The following is a 21,573-nucleotide window of genomic DNA, read 5'->3' as shown; positions in this document are numbered from 1 at the left end:
TTTTCTTCCTATTCCTCAGTCTCCTCTTCTCTTTTGCCTTTTCCTTTTGGCGCTGGAGTGGGTAGTATCTCTTCTCAGCTTTAGCCTCTCGTCTGTTCCATTTAGTCTCCTTATTGTTCCTTTTCGTCTCCATTTTCCACTCATTTCTAAGTGGAGAACATTGGACAAAAGAACTAGATTGTTGCCTAGGGTGTGAATTAACCCTGTGAGCTTGAAAAAATTGTCCCTTAGATGGACCTAGACCAATAAGGGAAAGTGAGTGAGTTGGAAACTTGAGATCACTCAACCTCGACCTATGCTGTGACCGTAACTAGTTTCTATGGCCTCCATGGCCCAGAGCCTCAAAAGGTACGTGGGAGTTGTGATAAATTATTAAAAGAATAGGAGGAGGGTGAAAAGGTAGAATATAATGTGGTGGTGGTGAGAGGTTCGGCTGAGCAAAAGTTGGAGGAGAGAAGGCAATGGGGAGGGGGAGATGGGGGAGATGGTATTGCGGCTGAGGAAGACCTTGAGGAAGACTTTAACGAGTGTGTTTATGATAATTCCTTTGACTATCTATATTCATATCCATATCGTATATCATATCTTATAGAAATATTAAATCATAAAGTTAAAATCAAGGCCTAACTATGTTAATACTGTGTTAATAGAGAAAGCAAAAGCAAAAGGGAACTCATGTAATAAACATTGCTCAGCTCAAAATCTAAAGATCTAAAACTAGCTTAGGCTGGAGGAGTTCACCTCCTGCCTAGATTTAGGCTGCGTTTGGTTCAGCATTTGCAATGGGCTTTGAGTCCAATGCAAATGCTGAAAGCTCAAAGTTACTTGGGGAAAATGTAGTTGTGTTTGGTAAAAAAATTTTGCAAATGGACTTTGAGTTGGATGTGTGTTTGGTAAAATAAACTTTCACAAGGGGCTTTGAGGGGCTTTGATGGGTATTATTTTTTCTTTTTCCTTTTTTTTTGTTTAAATTCATCTAAACCCTTCGCCGGTCCGGCGAAGGGCTGCGGCCGCCGGCGAGCGATCTGCGCCGGCGGCGTCGGCCGAGGTTGCCCGAGGTCGGGCGACCTCCGGCGAGGGTCGCGCGACCCGCCGAGGGCCGCGGAGGTCGCCCGACCTCGGCGACCCTCGGCGAGGGTCGCGCGACCCAGCCCGAGGGCCGTCGGAGGTTGCCCGACCTCGGGCGACCCGTGGTCGCTCGACCCGGGGCCGCGAGACCCGGGCGACCGCTTGCACGGGTCTCGCGGCGCAGGGCGGCCCTCGCCCGGGTCTCGCGGCCGCAGCGGCCCTCGCCCGGGTCTCGCGAGGGTCGCGCGACGGCGAGGGCCCCCGGGTCGAGCGACCACAGTCGCCCGAGGCCGGGCGACCTCGGGCGGCCCTCGGCTGGGTCGGGCGACCTCCGGCGGCCCTCGACTGGGTCGCGCGACCCTCGCCGAGGGTCGCCCGAGGTCGGGCGACCTCCGGCGGCCCTCGGCCTGGGTCGCGCGACCCTCGCCGGAGGTCGCCCGACCTCGGGCGACCTCGGCCCGACGGCCGCGGCGCGATCTGGCTCGCCGGGGCCGTCGCCCTTCGCCGGACCGGCGAAGGGCTACTCCTTTTCCATTTAAAAATAAATAAATAAGGGACAATAATGGAAATATAAAAAATTAATAAGGATAGTTTAGGAAAAAAAAAACACCTTCAGCATTCTACTGAATGCTGAAAGCTCAAGGCTGGTCCCTACCAACCTTGGGCTTTCAGCATTTCCAAGGGGAAGCTTTCAGTTGAAAGCTCCTTCAAGGAGTTTGCCAAACACCCCATTTTTGGGTGAAAGAGCTTTGGGGCGTGGATGGGCTTTCTAAATGCCCATCCAAACGCACCCTTAGTTTCTTTCAAAGTGAACCATAATAGTGAACTGTTCTCATCATTTTCAAATTCCTAGATCTAGACATACTAGTCATGTTTAAGAAGTCGCTGCTCACACAAGGATCGGACTAGAATCCTTAAAAGAAGTCGAGGCCAGGAAAAGAAGTCAAGGCCAGGAACACTTTCAACTTCTATTCTACGAAGGGGGATCTAGCGGCAAAAACAGAGATTAACCCTCTACGTGCATAATGAAAAAAGAAAAAGTTCCTTCATTGGAGCAACTAGTTAGTAGTTCCCCTTTAATTATATTTAATATAATTAATAAAAAGAAAATCTAATAAAAATATCTAAAGTGATGCTAGGCTGCTTCACACAAGTGCTCTTCGCTTGGCCACATGATGAACATGTTTTGAGCTGACGCTAAGATGGGCAATAAAGGTAAGGTAAGGGATATAAGAAGATCATTGCTTACTCCTCAGTGGTCCAGTCTTAGTGCAGCCCAAAAGAGTTTTTGACCACCATGCAACTTCGAAAATCACAAGCTCCAAGATCTCTTGTCAATTTGTATTAGAGAATTCATTCAATCTTAGCTAAAGGGTAAAAAACAATTAACCGGAATAATCCTAGCCCTTCAGGGTTGACACTTCTTCCCCTTAACAGCTTAATGTTAAGTTCTTAGTGAGTGGATCTTGCTATCAAGAGCAAACAAGAGGTGATGTAATGTTGTTTTTTTTTTTTTTTTTCAGCTTATGAGTTATGGGTTACTTTTCTCAACAAATTAATTATAGGTAAAGGACAAGAAATGAATATGCAATATTGACATGATAAATTAAAACTTTAAATCTGGTAATAAAATTCATCTAAGGTCGTAATAAGTTCATAAATTCATGAAAATGTGACATAAATAAGCAATTTCTTCGGGAGCTCATTCATTTAACAACCTTATGGATGTAGGCCGATTGTACAAGTAGTTAAATCTAAACCCACAAGAACCTAAGTTGTCCAACACCAATCAAATCGGAGATGCACATCATGGACATTATAAATCCGTAGCCAGGGCTGCAAGACATACGGACCAAGACGAGTCTACAAGAACAGCCCCGGCAAGTGGAGAGTAGGGAGGGAACACTATTTGGGAAGCATGAGCTTGTCAGGAAGAGTGCACAGAGAGAGAGAGAGAGAGAGAGAGAGAGAGGCGAGTTGAGAGGAGAGAGGAGACCGAGGGGCGAGAAAACGGAGGAGACGGAGAGGCGAGAGGAGATATGGTCGAAGGGAAGGGAACTCTGCTGAGAGGGAAGAGTGCAGAGAGAGAGAGAGAGAGAGAGAGAGAGAGGGGGGAGAGCGTCGGAGGAGGGAGAGAGGCAGAGACGCTTTGTGCGAGTTGAAAAGGAGAGAGGAGACCGAGAGGCGAGAGAAGGGAGGAGACCGAGCTCGACGGAGGGAACTCTGTTGCTGACGCGTGGCCGCGTGGATGGCTTCTTCTTAAGATCTCCGGGCCGGCCAGCGAGTCCAGGGTGCCGCCACGTGGATCCTCGCCTTCCACTTCCGTACTTCCGTATCTCCTTTTCTCTCTCCACACGTTGTGGCAAGTGGCAAGTGGCAAGGACAGCTTGCTCATTTCCAACCAAATCGTCCGATGGTTGCTCTTTCTTCCGCCCTTCTCTAGGCCGGCCATAGATGAGAGACGAGAATTTCTAGCTAATTTCATTATGACTTAAGTGTTAGCAATTTAGTTTTATTTTTATTTCTTTATATTTTGGCAAATAATAAAATCACCACTTCAAAAGTATCCTAGGATTGCCCATAAAAAAATAAAATAGGCATCTTAATTCATTTCGTATAGAATTTGGTATAGAAATAACACCCACTCTCTTACACAAATAACTAGACTTAGCTTCAATTTTGCCCAATTCATACCAATTTACCAATTGGCACTTTAATTTTGAATTATTCATGAGAATACACTACATTTTTCCCCCTAGCCCTTTTTTCAATAGGTTTTTCTCTTTTATCTCAAAAAAAAAAAAAAAACTTATGATTAGACTGGGATTTAGCTATGTCTCTTTTTATCTAAAAAAAATGTTTTAAAGCCACCTTGCATTCATTTTGAATGATTTTAAACCATTCCTCGTGGTAAATGTGGTACCTTTTCTCTTTTATCTAAAATAATTTTTTTGATGCATGTGGCCAACCATTACCTATACTTTAAATAAATTGTTAACAAATACTTATCCTAAAGCAATCAATCTCTACTTAGCTAGAATATCATTGTGTACATGATTTCACAATCTTTCATTTGTTGGATTTTCACTTATTGGATGCTAATTTGCATGCACTATGAGAATTTAATAAGATAGCCATACCAAATTAATTATATAATCTAATCTACTAACGAGAAAGTGCTAAATTCTAATGTGCCACTTCTAAATCCTCATATCAGATCCTAAATGACTAAATGACGTGGGAGGACCTGTGGGAGGACCTAGATGGCATGACATTTTTTATGTTTACTTTTTCCTTTTTATAAAATTCGAAATAAAAATTGCCCAAATCTTTTCTAAGAAATGCAACCTAATTCATACTAAAACAATTTTTTTTGATTAATTCGGAATAAATAAAATACGTAATTTGACATGGAATACAAGAGCCCAAACAAATATATATGGGTTTTCTTTGAGCAAAATCAAGCAAAGAAATCATATCAAAAGAAATATTATCCATATTCATTAAAATTCGGAAACTAATTGGAAACTAATCAAGAATTTCATTGATAGAAGATTGCAACTCCAAAGTCAACTTAAAAATTATTAACTAATTTGTGATATGGCTGCAGCGTTCTCCAACTCCCAGAAAGAACTCCCCGAAAATCGAGCTCCCAGAAAATCGAGGTTATGCTTTGCGGTGGGGCCTCTTAGTAACGGGTTATGTTGTCTCTCTTCTTGTCGATTTGACGATTGAAACTGATATTTGCAGGCGGTTGTGTCCACTGAGACTGGGTGAAGAAAAGGGAGACTTTTTAGTCTCTTCGTGGCCACCTCCCGAGCCCTAAGCGGTCCCAGTTCCTTACGAACCTGGAACCAATGGAACTTTGGAACCTGAATCTACCATCAGAACCTACAACTAGACCCTGAACCTACCCTTCGACAGGTTCCAACAGGTTCTCTTTTTCTGTTCTTTTTTGTTTCATTTTTGGAAGAAGAGTACCTTCAATAAGCTGCAGGATACTAGATTACCTTTCATAGAAGATTTCATACCTATCCATCGCATAAATCTCTAGAAAGGAAAAAATGGCCAAAGAAGAATATATTCAAGCACATCCCATCTTTTGTAGTAAGTGGCGGGACCTGAAAACTACTTGTGGGAAGAAATGGAAATCAAAAATTGAGAATGAGAGCAGCAAAGGAGACTGTTTCTCACCTACTTTTGCAGCAAACTCCATCTAGAGGTCAAATGCAGCTTTACGCAATTTCACGCCACCTTGACAAATCTCTTCCAATACTTTGTGAGCAACCCCCAATGGTCTATATCGTTACAAAGGCTACAAAATTTTTCCATGAAAAAAAGATATCAAATAACATGAGTAAACTATTAGATTGAGTAGCAATGCAGACAATGATTAATATAAAAACAAGTTGATTAAATCATATATAAAAGACACTAATAAATTGGATAAATTGCTCGATAACCATGCATTACATTTCACACAATTAAGTGCAATAATGGCTTACCACATGATAACTCCTTCTCAGGATAAACAACATGAAAACAGGATAAACAGCACGGAAGTGAACCTGAAGACTGAAGACAATATCGATCGTGCTGGGTTGCGATGGCAAGTTACTCTTCTTCAAAAGCTTCCTAACTTCCCGCATGAGGGCAGCATCTCTGTGCTCTTTAGCATATTGCTGCAATTTTTCCTTTTTTTCCAATCACAAATTTCTGATAAAATTGCCCATATTGTAATCGTCGGAAAATGACTGCCAATGAACTAAGTTCTCAATAGAGATTAACTTGATCACTCTGGATCCTTATTTGACATAAAATTCACTTTGGGTTCTTATTTGAAACAATTGATCCATTTCAAGTGTTTATATAACACAAATTTCACTTGGGTTCTTATTTAAAAAAATAATTTCACTTCAGAATCTTTCTTTGGAATTTTCCCTCACTTTTATACTAACAACCACATGGATTTTTTTCAGTCTAAGGCATAGCCTTCGTTTATCCCGCTTGATCCAATTTTGCACAGAAACTAAACACCAAATAAGATTAAATTTACTTTATCATGACCATCAAATATAGCCATAAAAATTCTGTTTCCGTAATTTTTTTCTGGCAAAGGAAGCAGGCCGAGATCAAGCTAAGGCTGAGTTATAGAATCATTTAGGATTTTGGTTAATTAGGACGGAGTCGGCATGGATTTCAAAGACCCAAGAAAAAGTTACTGAGAAAATTGGCATCCTCGTACAGCGGAAAGTGTCAAAACCCAAACGATGACAAGCTCGTCCTCGCCTTATAAGAGTGTTTCCGAACAGCGTTTTAGACCTCTTCTACGTCCCCTCATGAACAACAGAGGTCCAGTTGAGTGAAATAATGAAGGCCCAAAATGGCCCATGGCCTGCCATTACTTTGTTGCCTGTCGCCAAACACAAACACCAACACAAACACCAGGCACCATAGCTTCTCTTCCATTTGCTTATAGAGCGAAAATATGAGCCATGACAAACAAGGATTACATGCATTGATCAAAATCGATGATAGTGTAATTCAAGTATACATCGAGAAGTTCTTCATTTAAGGAGCTCAAGTTTCTACAATTACTATTATAGAAGGAAGGCACCGGCCAGGGTACCGGCACAAGTCTAAGCCGTTCCACCTAAACCTAAGATGTCAACGCATGACTAAAGTGAGATCCTACCATATGCGTCGACTTGAAGGCAGTGGTCTATTTGCTTTCTGCAATCGGAAGATAAACACCTTCTGCTGCCAACCAAATATTGTCAGGCCGCTTTTCTCGGATACCGCATACCTGCAGAAACGAACCGATGATGCTCATGATCGTTTTATAGAAAGAGAGCATCCCATATGAAAGTAAACTTCCAAACAGTCAATATGTCCATCTCAAGCAAGCATGCAGGAGGGGTGAATACATTTGTGAATAGGTTGAACTTTTGAAAGACGGGTGACTACACAATACTTCTATTGAGACATGTAATATTGACCTACAAGCCAGGAAAGCAGCACACTTGAATCATTCTTTTATATTAAGTATTTCTCTGTCCCATTCCATATGTTGTGAGATGTCTCGGTTTCCATCATGCAACATGGAAGAATATGAAAAAAGGGAAAAAATGCAGTTCTGCTCTTACCTCCTGCTGGCCCCCAGCGATTCGCTGGTATTTCTTGTCATGACTGTGTAAAAAGCCACCAGTATCCACATGTTGGAGTCGAATCCTCTGTTCTTGCCTCCAAGTTTTCCCAGAACCTTCAATCATAAGCCTGCAGAAGATGTCTGTCATTTAAAAATCCTAAGCACATGATGAAGTAAGGCCATAGAAAAACCAAGTATTCCTACTTGGTCTTACCTCCAATAATCTCCAGTATCAGATTCAGTATCTCCTCCAAAGCAACTGACCTACACCAACCAGAAACTTCTCATTAAAAGAAACCCCATGACCACCAGTTTCACCATGTCAGGGTACATGAATTAACTCCACATGGTCAGTTATAATTGGCAAAATAAAAGCACAAACAGTGTGATCTATTTTTCATAAAAAAAAATTCTCCAAAATATAAAAACCAGTAAAAGGTGAGCATGAAAAAATGAAATGCAGCCTTATTTATTTAAACAGCTGTTCATCCAAATTATGGCCAAGGTTCAGACAGATCATGAATAACTTTGAGAAAAACTCTCGCTAACATGCTACTTTCTTAACGAACATTCCTAGAGATAAATTGTAATTAAGTCCCTTGGACAACTTGAATACGACCTTCAAAGAATTGAACAGCACTTATCATCAAACTAGAAGGACCACCAGAAGGTTGTTGAAAGAAAATAACACAGTATCCTCATTCTCTATATACCTAAGCAAAAAAGCCCCTTCAAGCTAGTTCCCTTAGCTACCATGCAAGGATCAGCACATTCTAAAGCGTGAATAAGATTTGCAGGAGAAAACTTCACTTGAATAAGAACACAAGATAGAACGATGCCATAAACAGCAAGCTGCTCCTTTTTATTTTATTTTATTTTATTTTATAACAGGAATCTAGAGAGCTTCTTCAAGGGCAAAAATAAGCACTGACCTCTAGGTTCCCTGTTATTGGAGATGCATGCAAGTGGCTGTGCAACCACTTTCTAGTCCTCATGTGTTGCAACTTAATGATGGTCCCACTTTTGATTCGATTTCCTTGTTTAGCTGAGGTACCTGGCTGAGGCCTAACAATCTGCACAAGGGATGGATCATGCCATCACTCAAATTACGCATGCGAAAGAACATAATCAACTGTCAAACAAACAGAAAGATTGGTCTACCCAGTAGCTGTTGGCATCATCAGCACCAGAAAACCCAGTGACAGACTGTTGCCCACTGCCGGAACCATAAGGTACATCATGGGAGTGAAGCCGGAATTTCGTCTTCTCGTGCATTAGCTTGAGAACCGTCCCATATGTTATCTGCCAAACACTTAGGATCAGCAAACCAAATCCAAAACAAAGTTGATTCCACAAAAATTTGGATCCCCAGTCAGCCTCTCCCTATAGCCTAACCCACCCATTTGAAAACCAACAAAATAAGCATCAGAGTAACACTTTACTTGCTGATTTCTCTCCTCTCCGTTCATGGAATGGAAAAAAGAAAATAGAAAACTTCCCGTGATTAAGATCCAAAACAAGAAAAAAATTTCAACCACCACAGAAAGCTAGAACTACCCCCATCAGGAAACTAACTAGATAAAATTCAATGCATCCCCTTTAATCTATGCCTGTTCCTCTACATTTCCCGGGCAATTTCGATCCTGTTGCACCTTCCACAGGACGCGAATAACATAGGAGTTAATACGAATCGTCATTCAAGTATAGCAGCCAAAATCCCGACAGCACAAACTATTTCACATTTCTCGAACATATCAAGATCTAAACTTTCACTTCGATCGAAACCCCCAAAGCCCAGAAACGAGAAAAACGGCCGGTCGCGCTGGGCCTCCACCGATCGACGATCCGGGGGGGGGGAATCATTACCTCGACGCCGTCCGACGTAGCGGCGTAGGTAGGGGAGGGCGAGGCCTCGTCGAAGTCGAGCCCGAGGAAGAGGAACAGGGCGAGGCCGAAGAACCCGATCGCCATCACGAACAGCAGGACGATGAACCAGTTCTGCTGCCAAAACGGGAAGCCCACCTTCTGCCTGGACTCCCGGTAGATGATCCTGGTCGGAGTCGCGGCGGCCGACGACGACGACGACGACGACGGCGGGGCGGCGGGAGAAGACTGGGGGTTGGGTCTTCTGCGGGAGACTGTCGGAGCACCCGGAGGAGCCACGGTTCGATCCCAGAGCGAAACGGCCGGCGGCGGGGGGAGGCTCCGGCGGCGATTTCGAGGGCCGGAGATTGTTAGGGTTTGGAGCGGCGATCGGGAATGGCGTGGGGGGATTTTTCTGGCGGTGCGGAGAATGCAGAGCGGGGAGGATTGAAGAGGACGACGGGGAGGGGAGAGAGAGGAGGTGGTGACGTTGAGGGAGCCAATGGGAGGCGTACGCGTGGGGGGTGGATGACGTGGAGGGATGCCAGAGGAGGGAGTTATGTTGCTCCCCTGGGATTCGAGTCTTTTTGGTCAAAATGACGGGTCGTCTGCTCTTTGCTATGATTTTCCAGGAAAATTGGGCCCAATCGGGAGCTCCGTTTATTTTGTTAGTAATAAAAATAATGTGAAAATATTTTCTAAATCATTTATTATTTATGAAACGAGCGGAGCTTGGATGATGGGTTAACACCATAAATAATTCTAAGTTAAGATACTCATGTTATATTTATTTCACATTAACTTTCGTGTTAAACTAGTTCATTGTGCCACATTTATACCAAATAAACTTATGTATCCCAAAAAATCTCAAGCTAGTATATTAATGATAAATCTACAATATATTAACATCTATTCAATATCTCCATGTGACAAGCAATTATGATGATTAGCTGGTCACGTGAAAATATCCTATAGAATTTCGACTGGATACATTGTGACAAATCTATTATTAATTAGCTTGTGTCTTACATACAGCAAATAACGTGTGTGATTGGCTAGTGATGTGAAATTAATTTCCATATCTCAAAAAAGTTTTAAATTAGTACATTGGCGATAAATTTACTATCAGTTAAGTTTTATATGAGGAAACACATATAACAAATAACCCTAGTGATTGACCAATGATGTGAAATAAATTATTGTATCCTACAAACTTTAAAACCTTTGGTCCAACATCCCTATAATATCACTTGCATGAAAACACGCATATGGCAAACATCTTGCATAATTGTTTGGTGACATGAATCTAGCACGGAAGTCCAATATAAATGGGTCTCCTAAATGACATATACTAGTGGAGCTAAGTATGAAGAAAATGGACTAGTATTTTCAGCGGGATATTAGATGAAAATTAATGGAGAGTTAGTTTACTAGTTTGCGATTTTTTAAGGTATAAAAATTTGCCTTGCATAAATGTGTCGTGAGTATACTAATTTGAAATTTTTTATGATGTGAAAATTAGTTTGGTGTGAATGCAACACATATGTACCGATTTGAAAGTTTTTATTATGATATGAAAAATAGTTTTGGATAAGCATGACACGACTATATAAATTTGAGAATTTTGGTGGATAGCCATATCTAGCCCAACCTCTTATGTATAAACATTTAAATAGTGTTGTTGGGTGAGCAAACATTAAGTAAAGATATCCACAAATCTGTGCTTTGTTGAACGTATTAATCTCCGTGACCTTTTAAAAAGGCAATGTCAACACTTTACAAAATTAACATATTAAATATCCCGAACACGTAAGTGGACCCTTTAAAACAAGCAAGTCACATTCAATAAACCGATGACACCATAACGCATCATTCATTGAATCAATACATTTCATAGACCAATCTTGGCAAGTCTTAACTTTTTTTCCATTTCCTATCGTATAACATATGTAACGAGACCACGTATCATTTCTCTTCTAATTTTTTTCCCTCCTTTAGCTGGCTCCACACAATGCTCCTTCCTCACACGATCCGCATTATCATCAATGGCTATTCTCCGTCATAGCACGTGAAAACTTTGGAAAACTTTCACGTAACGGTCGAGATCTATTCATTGGTAATTCGACGGTTACGAACGAAAAAAAGGAAATTCTTTTATATTTCGATGTATCATAACGAAGGCGGTCGGGATGGCGACATGGGTGGCATGAACAAGGGCGCAAAAGCCTTTGCCACATATAGTCCCCCACTCGCATGACGAGAGGAGCGTTGGAGGAGGAGAGAAGTCTTTGGTTCCCTCACGTTAAATTTTGAAATGGGGCGGGTGTGAGCCTCCAGATTCAACTCCATTCCATAAATCCCCGCCAAGTCCGTCCCCCTTCGCTCCCCCACCGGATTCTCGCTTCCCCCCTTTCAAAAGGCGAAATCGAAAGCAAGAAAAAACCAAAAATCCTCCGAGAAAATCGAAAGGGGGGCCGTGCTGGTGGTCGTGGAGCAGACACCCGACATCCTAATCACTCCTCTTCCTCCTCCCCTGCTTCGCTTCCCGTGTACCCTTTATAGCTTCTTCGTCCGCCTCAGTTGATTCTGTCGTCTGCCCGTTTTCCCAGTCCGAGGAAGTCCACCCTTTTTCTCTCGAGGAAGAACAGGAACCCTAGTCCCTCCTCCCTGCCCCTCCACTCTCCCCGGTGAAATTTGCTGCCTTTTTCCCTCGTGCTGCTTCTCCTTCCCATGCTGAGTGGTGGGTGAGTGAAGCTTTTGCGAGATCTGGGGGATACGGAGTCGCGGGGCGAGATGTCGGATAAGGAGCTGGAGGAGCAGCTCGCGAGTGCGGGGACTAAGCTCCTGGAGCCCCCGTCTTCGGTTGATGAACTCATGCCGCTTCTCGAGGCGAGTGAATTTTTGGTTTGGTTTGGTTTGGTTTCGTCTTTTTTCCTTTTTCAGGTGAAAAGTTCCGTTTTTTCGGTTGTCTGCGGTGAGGGGTCTGTGAGGATTTCGTGGGGTGTCTGTTTTCCTATCTGGGTTTTGAGATTGGGTTGAGTTCTTTGCATGCCTTTTTCGTACGTTTAAATTTAATGGGTTCGGTACTCTGTTTCGGTCATGCTAAGTGGAAGTGGCATCCGGTTGTGTCGATCGTAAATTGCTTCCTTGACGAGAGCGCCTCGCAGTTCTCTAGTTGATCGAGTAGAGAGGGTTTTCATTTTTATGCAATTGGTCGCTCGTCGCTTGAGAATTCCAGCGTAAAACCTGTGTATCTGCGTGCATTAGGAAAAAAGATTGGAGCTTGTGCATCGGAGGATGTATGTCGGGAGTGGAAGGTGGTAACTTGTGGAAGAATTGGTTTAATGGGATTCGAATTTGTTTTAAGTGCATTGGTTCTGCTGAATGGATATTGGTGCTCCCGAGGATATAATCAGCATCAGAGTCATGTGTTCAGCAAGGATTTCCTCTTAATGCTGATGGTTGAAGGCGCAAGATATGGAGGTCGATTCTGTATGAGATGACTTTGTATGGAAGAGGGAACTGGGACATCCTCAGCCTGTCGATTGCATTTATTTGCTTCTCAGGATTTGAGTTGCCGATGCTTGCTCATTTAAAATTTGTCATTTGCGTCATGTCTGAAATTGAAGTTTGTGAACTTCTTCCTTGGACCATCGGTCATTGCTTTTCATTCATTGTAGATAGAAACTGGGGACGGTCAATCTTTAGTTCAGATCCGGAATGCGAAAATTCGCTTTGTTATATTGTTTAGTTATAACTGGAAATGATTGAGAACGCTGATTTTCTCTTAAACCAATACATTGTTGTGTGCGGCTAAGGTTTAGGGATCATTATTTTTGCTTAAAGCTATATCCAATTGATACTTTGAGATTCAAAAGTGAGGGTACAAAAATTTGTCAGGCATTGGTTATATCTGCATTGATGTCGAAACTCTTATGAAGCGTTGAGTGTCCAAAATTGTGAGTATAACATAAAATGAGCTGTCTTTATGGCTCACAGTCTGTGTTCATTACATTATTGTTGGGTAGCTATTGTTACGAATTTCTTTGTTGGGATCAGCATATTTTTCTTTGATCAGGTGATTTGTGCAATATGAGAATGCACACATGTCTGTTCTGCTCTAATCAATGTCCAAAATACATATGCATTTTCCTCTAGACTGCAAATGCATTATAACAGAATAGTTTGAATCAGTCAAGAAGTAATGGGTGTTGTGAGACACTATAACATGTATGACTTGTTGTGTCGAATTTAGTGGCATGTAGTGCTTAGAAATGCTTACTGCTTTGATAATGTTGAAAGGAGTTTGCATTGTCAGTGACGCGTGGATGTTGGAATCTAGAGTGGAGAGATGTTTCTACTTTAAATAAGAAGCATTCTCCTATAAGGCTTAATGAATGCTTGCTTCTTAGCATCAGTGCTTGATCTAGAAATGGTGGTGCATAACTACTTTGTTATTGGATGAACCAGAAAGTAACACGTCAAAAATGGAAGCCCATACTGCTTATTGTCACAATATGGGTTTATGGTTGTATGTGAAGAAAATTGGGAAAAATCAAAGATTGGTTTCAAAGAATGACATTTCCCCTCAATAAGCAGTTTCTGTGACCATTGTTCACAGCCATCTATAGTCAAATTGAGTTTGAATGTTTGGATCTCCTGTAAACCAATATCAGAGATGCACCAAAAATGCTACTAATCGGCGCAGGGCAAGAATTATTGCTTAAGCAGAAATTCTCTAGCATAAGTATGGATATATTGGAGAGAGTTTAGGTCCATTAAAATGTCCATGATAATTCCCTGTGAATTTAGTTAATTCATTTAGCATCTCGAGAACTAGCATTTTCATTGAAATTGATGACTGCATATCAATGCTTTGGGATCTTGAACTTCCCAAGTATTTTCTCTATGAATATCTCTAAAATTGTTGTTAACTTTGTTTGTCTCCTTAATGAATTTAGGAGCTTGAAAATTATTTATCAAGAGTGGAACAATCGCCAACCACATCTATGCAAGATGCTCTTTCTCCATCCCTGAAGGCATTAGTAGCTGATCAGCTTTTTAGGCATTCTGATGCTGATGTTAGAGTTGCAATTGCCTCATGCATCAGTGAAATTACCAGAATTACTGCTCCTGAAGCTCCCTATGATGATGATCTAATGAAGGTGGTAGCTTGAACCTGTTGAATTTATGTTATGGGCTTCTTCAATCGTGAATTCTAGTACAATCTATTATACTTCCTCTGTGTTTATGATGGTTTCGTCTTTTGCACAATGCTCTTATGCAGGAAGTTTTTCAGTTGATTGTATCCTCTTTTGAGAATTTGCATGACAAGTCTAGCAGATCTTACACAAGGAGAGCCTCGATCCTTGAAACCGTTGCCAAAGTCAGATCGTGTGTTGTGATGTTGGATCTCGAATGTGATGCTATGGTTGTCGAAATGTTCCAGCATCTTCTTAACTCAATAAGGTATAATCAATACTCAGTTGATTGATTTTCTTGATAAGGAATACTCATTTATTTTTCTTATTCATTGAAATGTTACTTTTTAAGCTGGTTGTTGTTCTTCCTATCGGTTTTTGAACTTTTCATTATCAGATAAGTTAGTTGCAGAGTGATATTGTTGTTTGATATCGTGGACGTGCTTCGTTGGTGCAAGATGTAGTTGCAGGATGATATTGTTGTTTTTTTTGGGTGGGTTGGGGGGGGGAGCTCTTATTTTAAGAAAATGACACTTCTAGATGTGCCATTTTGTGAATGACATCTAAAGACTTGGATTGATTCTGGTGCTCCCTATTAGATCATGATGCATGTGATTTTTTTTTTTTTTTTTGGGGGGGGGTAATTAGAGTGTTCTTTTATCATTTTGGATAGTTCGAGAAAGGGGTTTTGTCCAATGAAAGCTTAGGAACAGTAGTGGCTGCTCTTCCTATCTTTAAGCTTCCTTCTCTGTTCTCGATTGAGTCATTCTTTTCATTTCTGTCTTATCAAGAAAGTAAGAATGACAATGGGAATACCCCTTTTTGTTCACTGCTAATTTTAAATACCTTTTAGTTGAAAATAATGGTGGAGATTTGCATTTACATTTTATGATTTGACCTTTTAAACTGACGGTCACAATGTTTCTGACCTACCTAAAGATGTGCAGTGTTTTTGCTTTTTCTAGTTTGAATTGGTCATTATTTAGGGTCTCTCTTTGTGACTTCACGCATCAATGTGAGCACGTTTCTATAGATAATGAGAATTCTGAATGACTTGTTATCTATGTGAAAGTACTTGCAACTATGGAGTTCATTTATTTTTGAATTTGCAGACATTGTGAAGCTAAATGCAGTTTTCTTCAGCGTATGATGCTATGCATGTGTTTTTATGTAGTTTGTGTTAATGGTTTCTGATGGACAATTGTCAGGGACCACCACCCGGAACATATCTTCCAATCAATGGAAACAATCATGACCCTCATCATCGATGAAAGTGAAGATGTTTCTCCAGAACTGCTCTCGCCTGTCTTAGATAGCGTAAAGAGTGATAACAAGGTTGATTGTCCCTAATATAGAGAACGCTATGCATATTGTTTTTCCTCTTCATCTGATTCTGTATTTTTTTTTTTTTTTTTTCCCTTTCTTTCAGGAAGTTCTACCTATTGCTAGGAAATTGGGAGAGACGGTACTAAAGAACTGTGCATCCAAGCTGCAGCCTTACTTTTGCCAGGCATTGAAAGCCCTTGGAACTTCTATAGATGAATACACTAATGTAATTACTTCAATATATCAAGAGGCAAGTGCTGCAGTTGAAGGGAATAACAACCACGCTGCAAGTGAACATAAGGTTTGCCTCAGGTCACTCGCCCTCTTATCTCTATTATATATCAACTCCGAATCTAATTCTTTTATTTATGACTATTGCTAATAGTACTTGAACGTGAAGTATAAACAGTGCATATTCTCTGTACATTATGTCCTGGGATAGGAGTTCCTGATTGATTGGACTTATTGTATCTAAGTATGTACCATCTAGAAGCTGTTTGCAGAGGAGCATTAGTGCAATTATTATCCCATGGTTTTTCATTATCTTATGATAGCAGGTTGAAAAAGCCTATCCTAAGGTTGAGTTTGGTGGGTGAAATTTGTCTAATCTGGTGTTTAATAGTGTCTGTGGAGGGAGGGAGGGAAAGATTGATGAATGCCAACTTTGTTATGTTATTGAGTGTCATTTTCTGCTGTTTCAGTATATCCAGCTAAACTGCGAAAGAAAATAAATTATGAGCATCTTTTGAACCTATACATGATTAGGTGAATAAAGAAAAAGCTTCTCATCAAGACAGTCCTGCTGCTGCAAGATCTCCAAAATCAGTGATTGGTAATGGTGCCACGCAAAAGGCAGAATTGGACTCTGTCTCCAATAGAAAGCCAGAGGATGCTCGTCATGGTAGTCCGCCTAAAGTCACTAAAGCATTAAGCAATGACAACATAGTCAAGTTGAATAGTGCAAATGTAGCTAAGAAGGAAAGCAAGCTGGGAAAAAAGAAGAAGGGAAGAGGAAGGAAACCTGTTTCAAGTACAAGATCAAATGCAACTCCTGACGGTTCCCAAACAATTCCTGATTCGCCCCACGACAATTCACCGGTGGAATATTCGCCTTCAGAAAGTGAAAAGGAAACTGCCGCTAACCCTTCTTCACCAAAACCTGCTGGAGACGAATCCATGAGTGTTGCTTCCCTATCCCAAAATGAAGGTCAACCTGATGAGAGTCGTCCCAGAAAAGGTGGACGGCGGAAGAAACAAGAATTAGCTAAGGAGGTCATGGGTCATGCTGCTGACATATCTAAAAATGAAGCAACTAGTGATAAGGAAGTAAAACCACATACGAGCACAGGAAGAAATACATCCCTGGGATCATCTGAGGATGTTAAAACTGGAATTACCCTAAAAATATCGCGGAAGGAAAATGCTGCTACAAGTGATGTAGAGGCAAAATCACTAAAGAATTCTTCTAGGAAGGTTTCTGTGGGCACCGATACTGAGGATGGATCTTCCACAAAGCGTTCAGGGGATAAGAAAGGGGTTGCAAGAGTAAAAGTGGCCTCTGAAAAGGATTTAAGAAAATCCACTGTAAGTGATGACAACAAACTTTTTTTTCAACTAGAATATTCTCTCTGTTTCTTGTGGTGCTCGGTATTCTCTATTTAAAAAATGGTGAAGTTGGTTTGACATTGTGTAGGAAGCTGCTGCTTCACCAAAGTCCGCCATGAAAGCTGGCGGAGGTGATGAAAAATCCCATGAGACTCCCAAGGAAAGTTCAAAGAGGAAGCGTACTCCAGGAAAAGAGGTGTGGGGGTTCTCGTGTGTATTTTATCTTGATTTTCTTTGCATCTTCTTGAAAGTTCTCATCCTAAGTTTTTGATTTGGATGTTTGGAGATGCATTAATTGCTTTTGGAGAATGTAATTCCTCACCCTAGCCTATTTTCACCTCTTCGTATTGATTGTCAATTGTTTTTCTATTAGTTATATGTGGTACATTCAGAAACAAATACAGAGATGGAGATGACAATGCATGCATCTTCTGTTTTTATGATTAAACTGTAGGACTCTTAAAATTTTGGTCATAATCCTATCATTTGCTGTAGTGCCTTCAGCCTAATCCTTGGAACTAGTTTCTTACCTTTTAAAATTAGATGTCTACTGGTTGATCATCAGGCATCTGATGCTAAAGAATATGGCGAGGACCTGGTTGGTTCAAAGATCAAAGTGTGGTGGCCTCAAGATCGAGCGTAAGACCTGATCTCTTAATTTATTCTTTCTTGAGAGAGATGGAAATATATGAAAGTTTTCTGCGTAGCTATGATATGAGTAACACTTTTTTCTTATTTTTATTGGGTGGAAATGTTTCAGATTCTACAAAGGTGTTGTGGATTCTTTTGACCCTATTAGAAAGAGACATAAGGTGAGACATGTTAAGGATGTTGAGTTCTATTTCCTCTGTTTGTTTCAATATGCCTTTTGCCTGTTCACTTCTTTCACATATGGAGAGTCTTTGTCTGCTTGAAATGTTACGGATTTCTCTGTTTGACAGGTTTTGTATACTGATGGTGATCAAGAGATATTGAATCTCAAAAAGCAAAAGTGGGAGCTTGTTGAAGGCAACTCTGTATCGTATCGGGTCTGCAATTTGCCTGTGTGGTTATATCTCATTGTGAATATCCTCATCTGGATTTGACATGATGGTTTTTTTTTTGGTCAACAGGGGCAAGAAGGTGATAGCAGAAGTCCTGATGCTTCTCCAGAATTGTATGTGTTTTTTTGGACTTTATTGTGTTGAATCATTGGTTTACAAGCAAAGCAAATTTAGATATTCTATAACATGCTTCATTTGCAATCTAAAAAGTTCACAAATGTGTATTTAGTCACATCTATTCGTCTTACTGCGGATTTCTTGAGATATCTAGTGAGGTCGTCTCTAATTTCTCTTGTTTGTTTTGACAATTATGACTAGGCCTCTTAAGAAGAGGGCAAAAATGAAGGAAGGGAAGACAGAAACTTCAGCGAAAAAGTGAGTATATCTTTGTCTGAGCTCTTTCTGTTGTAATACTACTTCTAATGAATTTTGGATTTTTAATTGCCAGGGGCAATGCTTCCTCTAGCAAATCCAATGCTGGTTCTGCAAAATCTGGCAAAAAATTTAGGGGAGGGAATAAATCTGATGGCAAGTTCGAGAAAGATGGTATTGGTAAATCTAAGGATCGCACCAGTGAAAATGGTTCTAAATCTGGCAGTGTTACTTTGAATAAGATGACTAAGACTGGCAAACCCAAGGATGAAGACCCTAGCACGCCTCATGTTGCATCAAAGTCTGGGGAAGAATCCTCTGTGACCACAAAATCTAAGAAAGGCTCAAAGATTGCTTCTAAAGGCAGTGACCTCAAAAGTAGCGGAAAGCCTGAGAAGTTGAAGTCTAATGGATCTGACAAGCTAAAGTCTGGTTTACTGAAGGCAAAAGAGAGAATTATGGACAATGACTCGGTGGATTCTGCAGAAACCGAAACCAATGAAGAGAGGTTGGTCCCATCCAAAGTACCGGGAAGTGGGTCAAAGTCGGGAAAAAGCGACAAAGAGGTGCTTAATCCTTAGCAGCTACCAAAGAATGTTTTATTTTTTTAAGCTGTCCGTGCTCTTTTCTATCTTTTCATCCTTCACTTAGTGTGTAGTGGAGATGCAACATCTGCCTCCACAGCCCAAAAGAAGAAAAATGCATTTGGTAGAGATTCGCCTCAACACTGAATACATGGTCCGCGCCATGGCATGGTTATATTTACTGATAGTGTAGTCCATAGTGGTTGTCGGCCTTATTTAGTCTTCTGTATTCTTGGTGTTTCATTGTAAAGATGTAGAAGATCAACATTAACTTGTGCTAGGTTGCTTTGTCCAAATATTAGCAGAATGTTGGCGATAGTTGTAAAGATTCAGAATGTTAATGTTAGAATATCTTCATGTTCAATCTGCCTGTCTTTCATGTAGTTCTTTTCCACCCACCTCCGCACATCACTGTACATTGGGCGACTTAGGCAAACATGTTCTTAAGATGGAAAGTGGTTGTGTGGTGACCAATTATTTTGATGACCGAGTTGAGTGATTTGATGTCACCCGTTTTGCCTTCTGGTCATAAGAAAAGACCATTAGATATATAGCGTTATCAAGTCGCCAAAAATAGGTGGCAAAATTATTCATGTCAGTTTTTTTGACATTGGCTTGAAATGCAAACGTTGCCACATTGTTGCTTGAATTGTGCTTTGAAGCTGTAGGGGCTAAAACCACTTGTCCATTTGTGTTTTGAACTGTGTACCTGGCAATGATCTCCAGGTTTGAACTTACCCATTCCGATCTTGTTTCTTTTCGCGCCCTTTTTTTCAGCATAGCCAAGTCGTGGTTGGATTCTTGTCACATTGGTCAACTCAGTTCGGCGGCGCGTAGGCGTTCATACCATGACTAGCGGGTGACCCGCACAAGTTTTTACTTTTTCCAAATCTATTGAAGACATGTTCAAACAAGAAAAAGCGACAAAGAATTCTATCAGACAATGAACATTCGAGAGTCTGAGTCAGTCGTTCAACTTGGCACGGATCGTCCTGTGGGAGTGGCGTGTTGAATCTTTCGGCTTTCTTTTCAGACTCTTGAACTCAAAAAAGCCCATAATCAAAGTCACTTTTCAGTGAGATACGGGATAAGGAGGCTGGTGGAGTAGAACGCCCAAGTCAAATCTTGCTTTCATAAAGGGAAAGGAAGAATGGGAAATGTTGAACTATGAGACTAAGACCAGACCAATTCTAAAGCTTAAAGCTTTCGAGTCGACGCCGTAAGCATGAAAAATCTTAATAGCAAAGCAATGGAAGTCTAGAAATTCAACCAAAGGGCCATTAGTTGATACTTGAAAGTTAAGCAGGGAGATTAGATACTTGAACTTTCGGCAAGTAGTCGTCGAAAGTCAGGTGAAATCAGGAAACGGGCCTGAATCCGCCTCTCAAACCCACCTCCCGTCTCTTCATCCAGCGTTACCGTTGGATGCACGTCATGAAAGTTAACATCGTATTAAAAAGAAATGACGCCGGCTGCTGTGAACTGGAAACATCGAGGCGGGAGAGAGTGAGCGGAGGTGGAATTAGAAATGGTAGCGGGACAGATTTGAGATGACACTTCCCGAACCTCTTCTTCGATCCGGAAACTTCTCTATAAATCCTCTGGATTTGGTTTGACCAGGAACTTAGTAACCCGAGCTCATTCCTTTAGTGAAAAATGAATTATGCAGCGGGAATGTTGTGACTAATCAGTGTACACGACAGAGAATGCCCATACAAAGCTGCGCGGGACGGTCCAAAGAGATGGGGAAAGGACCACGGGTTACATCCTGGTGTGGCGATTCGTATATGCAGATTGTGTTCATGTTGTATTGTCATGAGATTATACTATGACAGATTAGTTAATCGTGTCGATCTATGTGACACGAATGTCGTCCAAAAACTAAAGGGTCGACATCACATAACATAATTGAATAACAAGTTAGTGGGTCAACATGGTTGCATGACTCGCTATGACACGAAATCAATTGCTTGACATGAACTTGGCATGAAATATCTTCGTTTTTTCATTAAGTATCTGTCAATGAAATCTGATGAAATTAGTTTGAACAACATGCTCATAATCAATGGAAAATTATCAATTTAAATTTCATTAGTGAATAACATGAAAAGTAGTCTTTGACTAATTGTGTCCAAACAGGTCACATACATATCATGTCAACATTAACTCATTAATTTAAATGGGTTATACACGTGAATTCCATGTTTAGTAGATTGGAACAAATATGACATGATTACTATTGTGCCTCACGGATTGACATGAAATTCACCCGAACATGATTGACCTAATCTAAACAATGCAAATGTCGTGTCTTGTTTGAGTCATGTTATCCTATCGCGTTAGAAATATTTTCACGCCCTAAT

General features: G+C 41.0%; 2 protein-coding genes across 2 annotated transcripts; one reads left to right on the top strand and one right to left on the bottom strand.

The window, feature by feature from the left end:
* Positions 1–6,557: 6,557 nt before the first annotated feature.
* Positions 6,558–9,528, bottom strand: LOC104437602 (stromal cell-derived factor 2-like protein). Its single transcript, XM_010050586.3, has 6 exons — positions 9,083–9,528; positions 8,378–8,518; positions 8,149–8,289; positions 7,431–7,480; positions 7,215–7,344; positions 6,558–6,874 (listed from the first exon to the last, which is right to left on the bottom strand). The coding sequence occupies exons 1-6, from the start codon at positions 9,185–9,187 to the stop codon at positions 6,791–6,793; spliced, it is 651 nt and encodes a 216-aa protein (XP_010048888.2). The 5' UTR covers positions 9,188–9,528; the 3' UTR covers positions 6,558–6,790.
* A 1,832-nt stretch (positions 9,529–11,360) lies between these two features.
* On the top strand, positions 11,361–19,574 carry LOC104437601 (nucleolar protein dao-5). The gene is made up of 13 exons (XM_010050585.3): positions 11,361–11,968; positions 14,041–14,244; positions 14,367–14,548; positions 15,489–15,615; positions 15,710–15,907; positions 16,372–17,190; positions 17,300–17,407; positions 17,777–17,850; positions 17,972–18,023; positions 18,153–18,239; positions 18,324–18,367; positions 18,573–18,629; positions 18,703–19,574. The coding sequence occupies exons 1-13, from the start codon at positions 11,873–11,875 to the stop codon at positions 19,205–19,207; spliced, it is 2,553 nt and encodes an 850-aa protein (XP_010048887.2). The 5' UTR covers positions 11,361–11,872; the 3' UTR covers positions 19,208–19,574.
* The last annotated feature ends 1,999 nt before the right edge of the window (positions 19,575–21,573 follow it).

Source organism: Eucalyptus grandis, chromosome 3, assembly GCF_016545825.1.
Source record: "Eucalyptus grandis isolate ANBG69807.140 chromosome 3, ASM1654582v1, whole genome shotgun sequence".
NCBI classification, from domain to species: Eukaryota; Viridiplantae; Streptophyta; class Magnoliopsida; order Myrtales; family Myrtaceae; genus Eucalyptus; species Eucalyptus grandis.
This window is presented reverse-complemented; position numbering and strand designations above follow the sequence as displayed.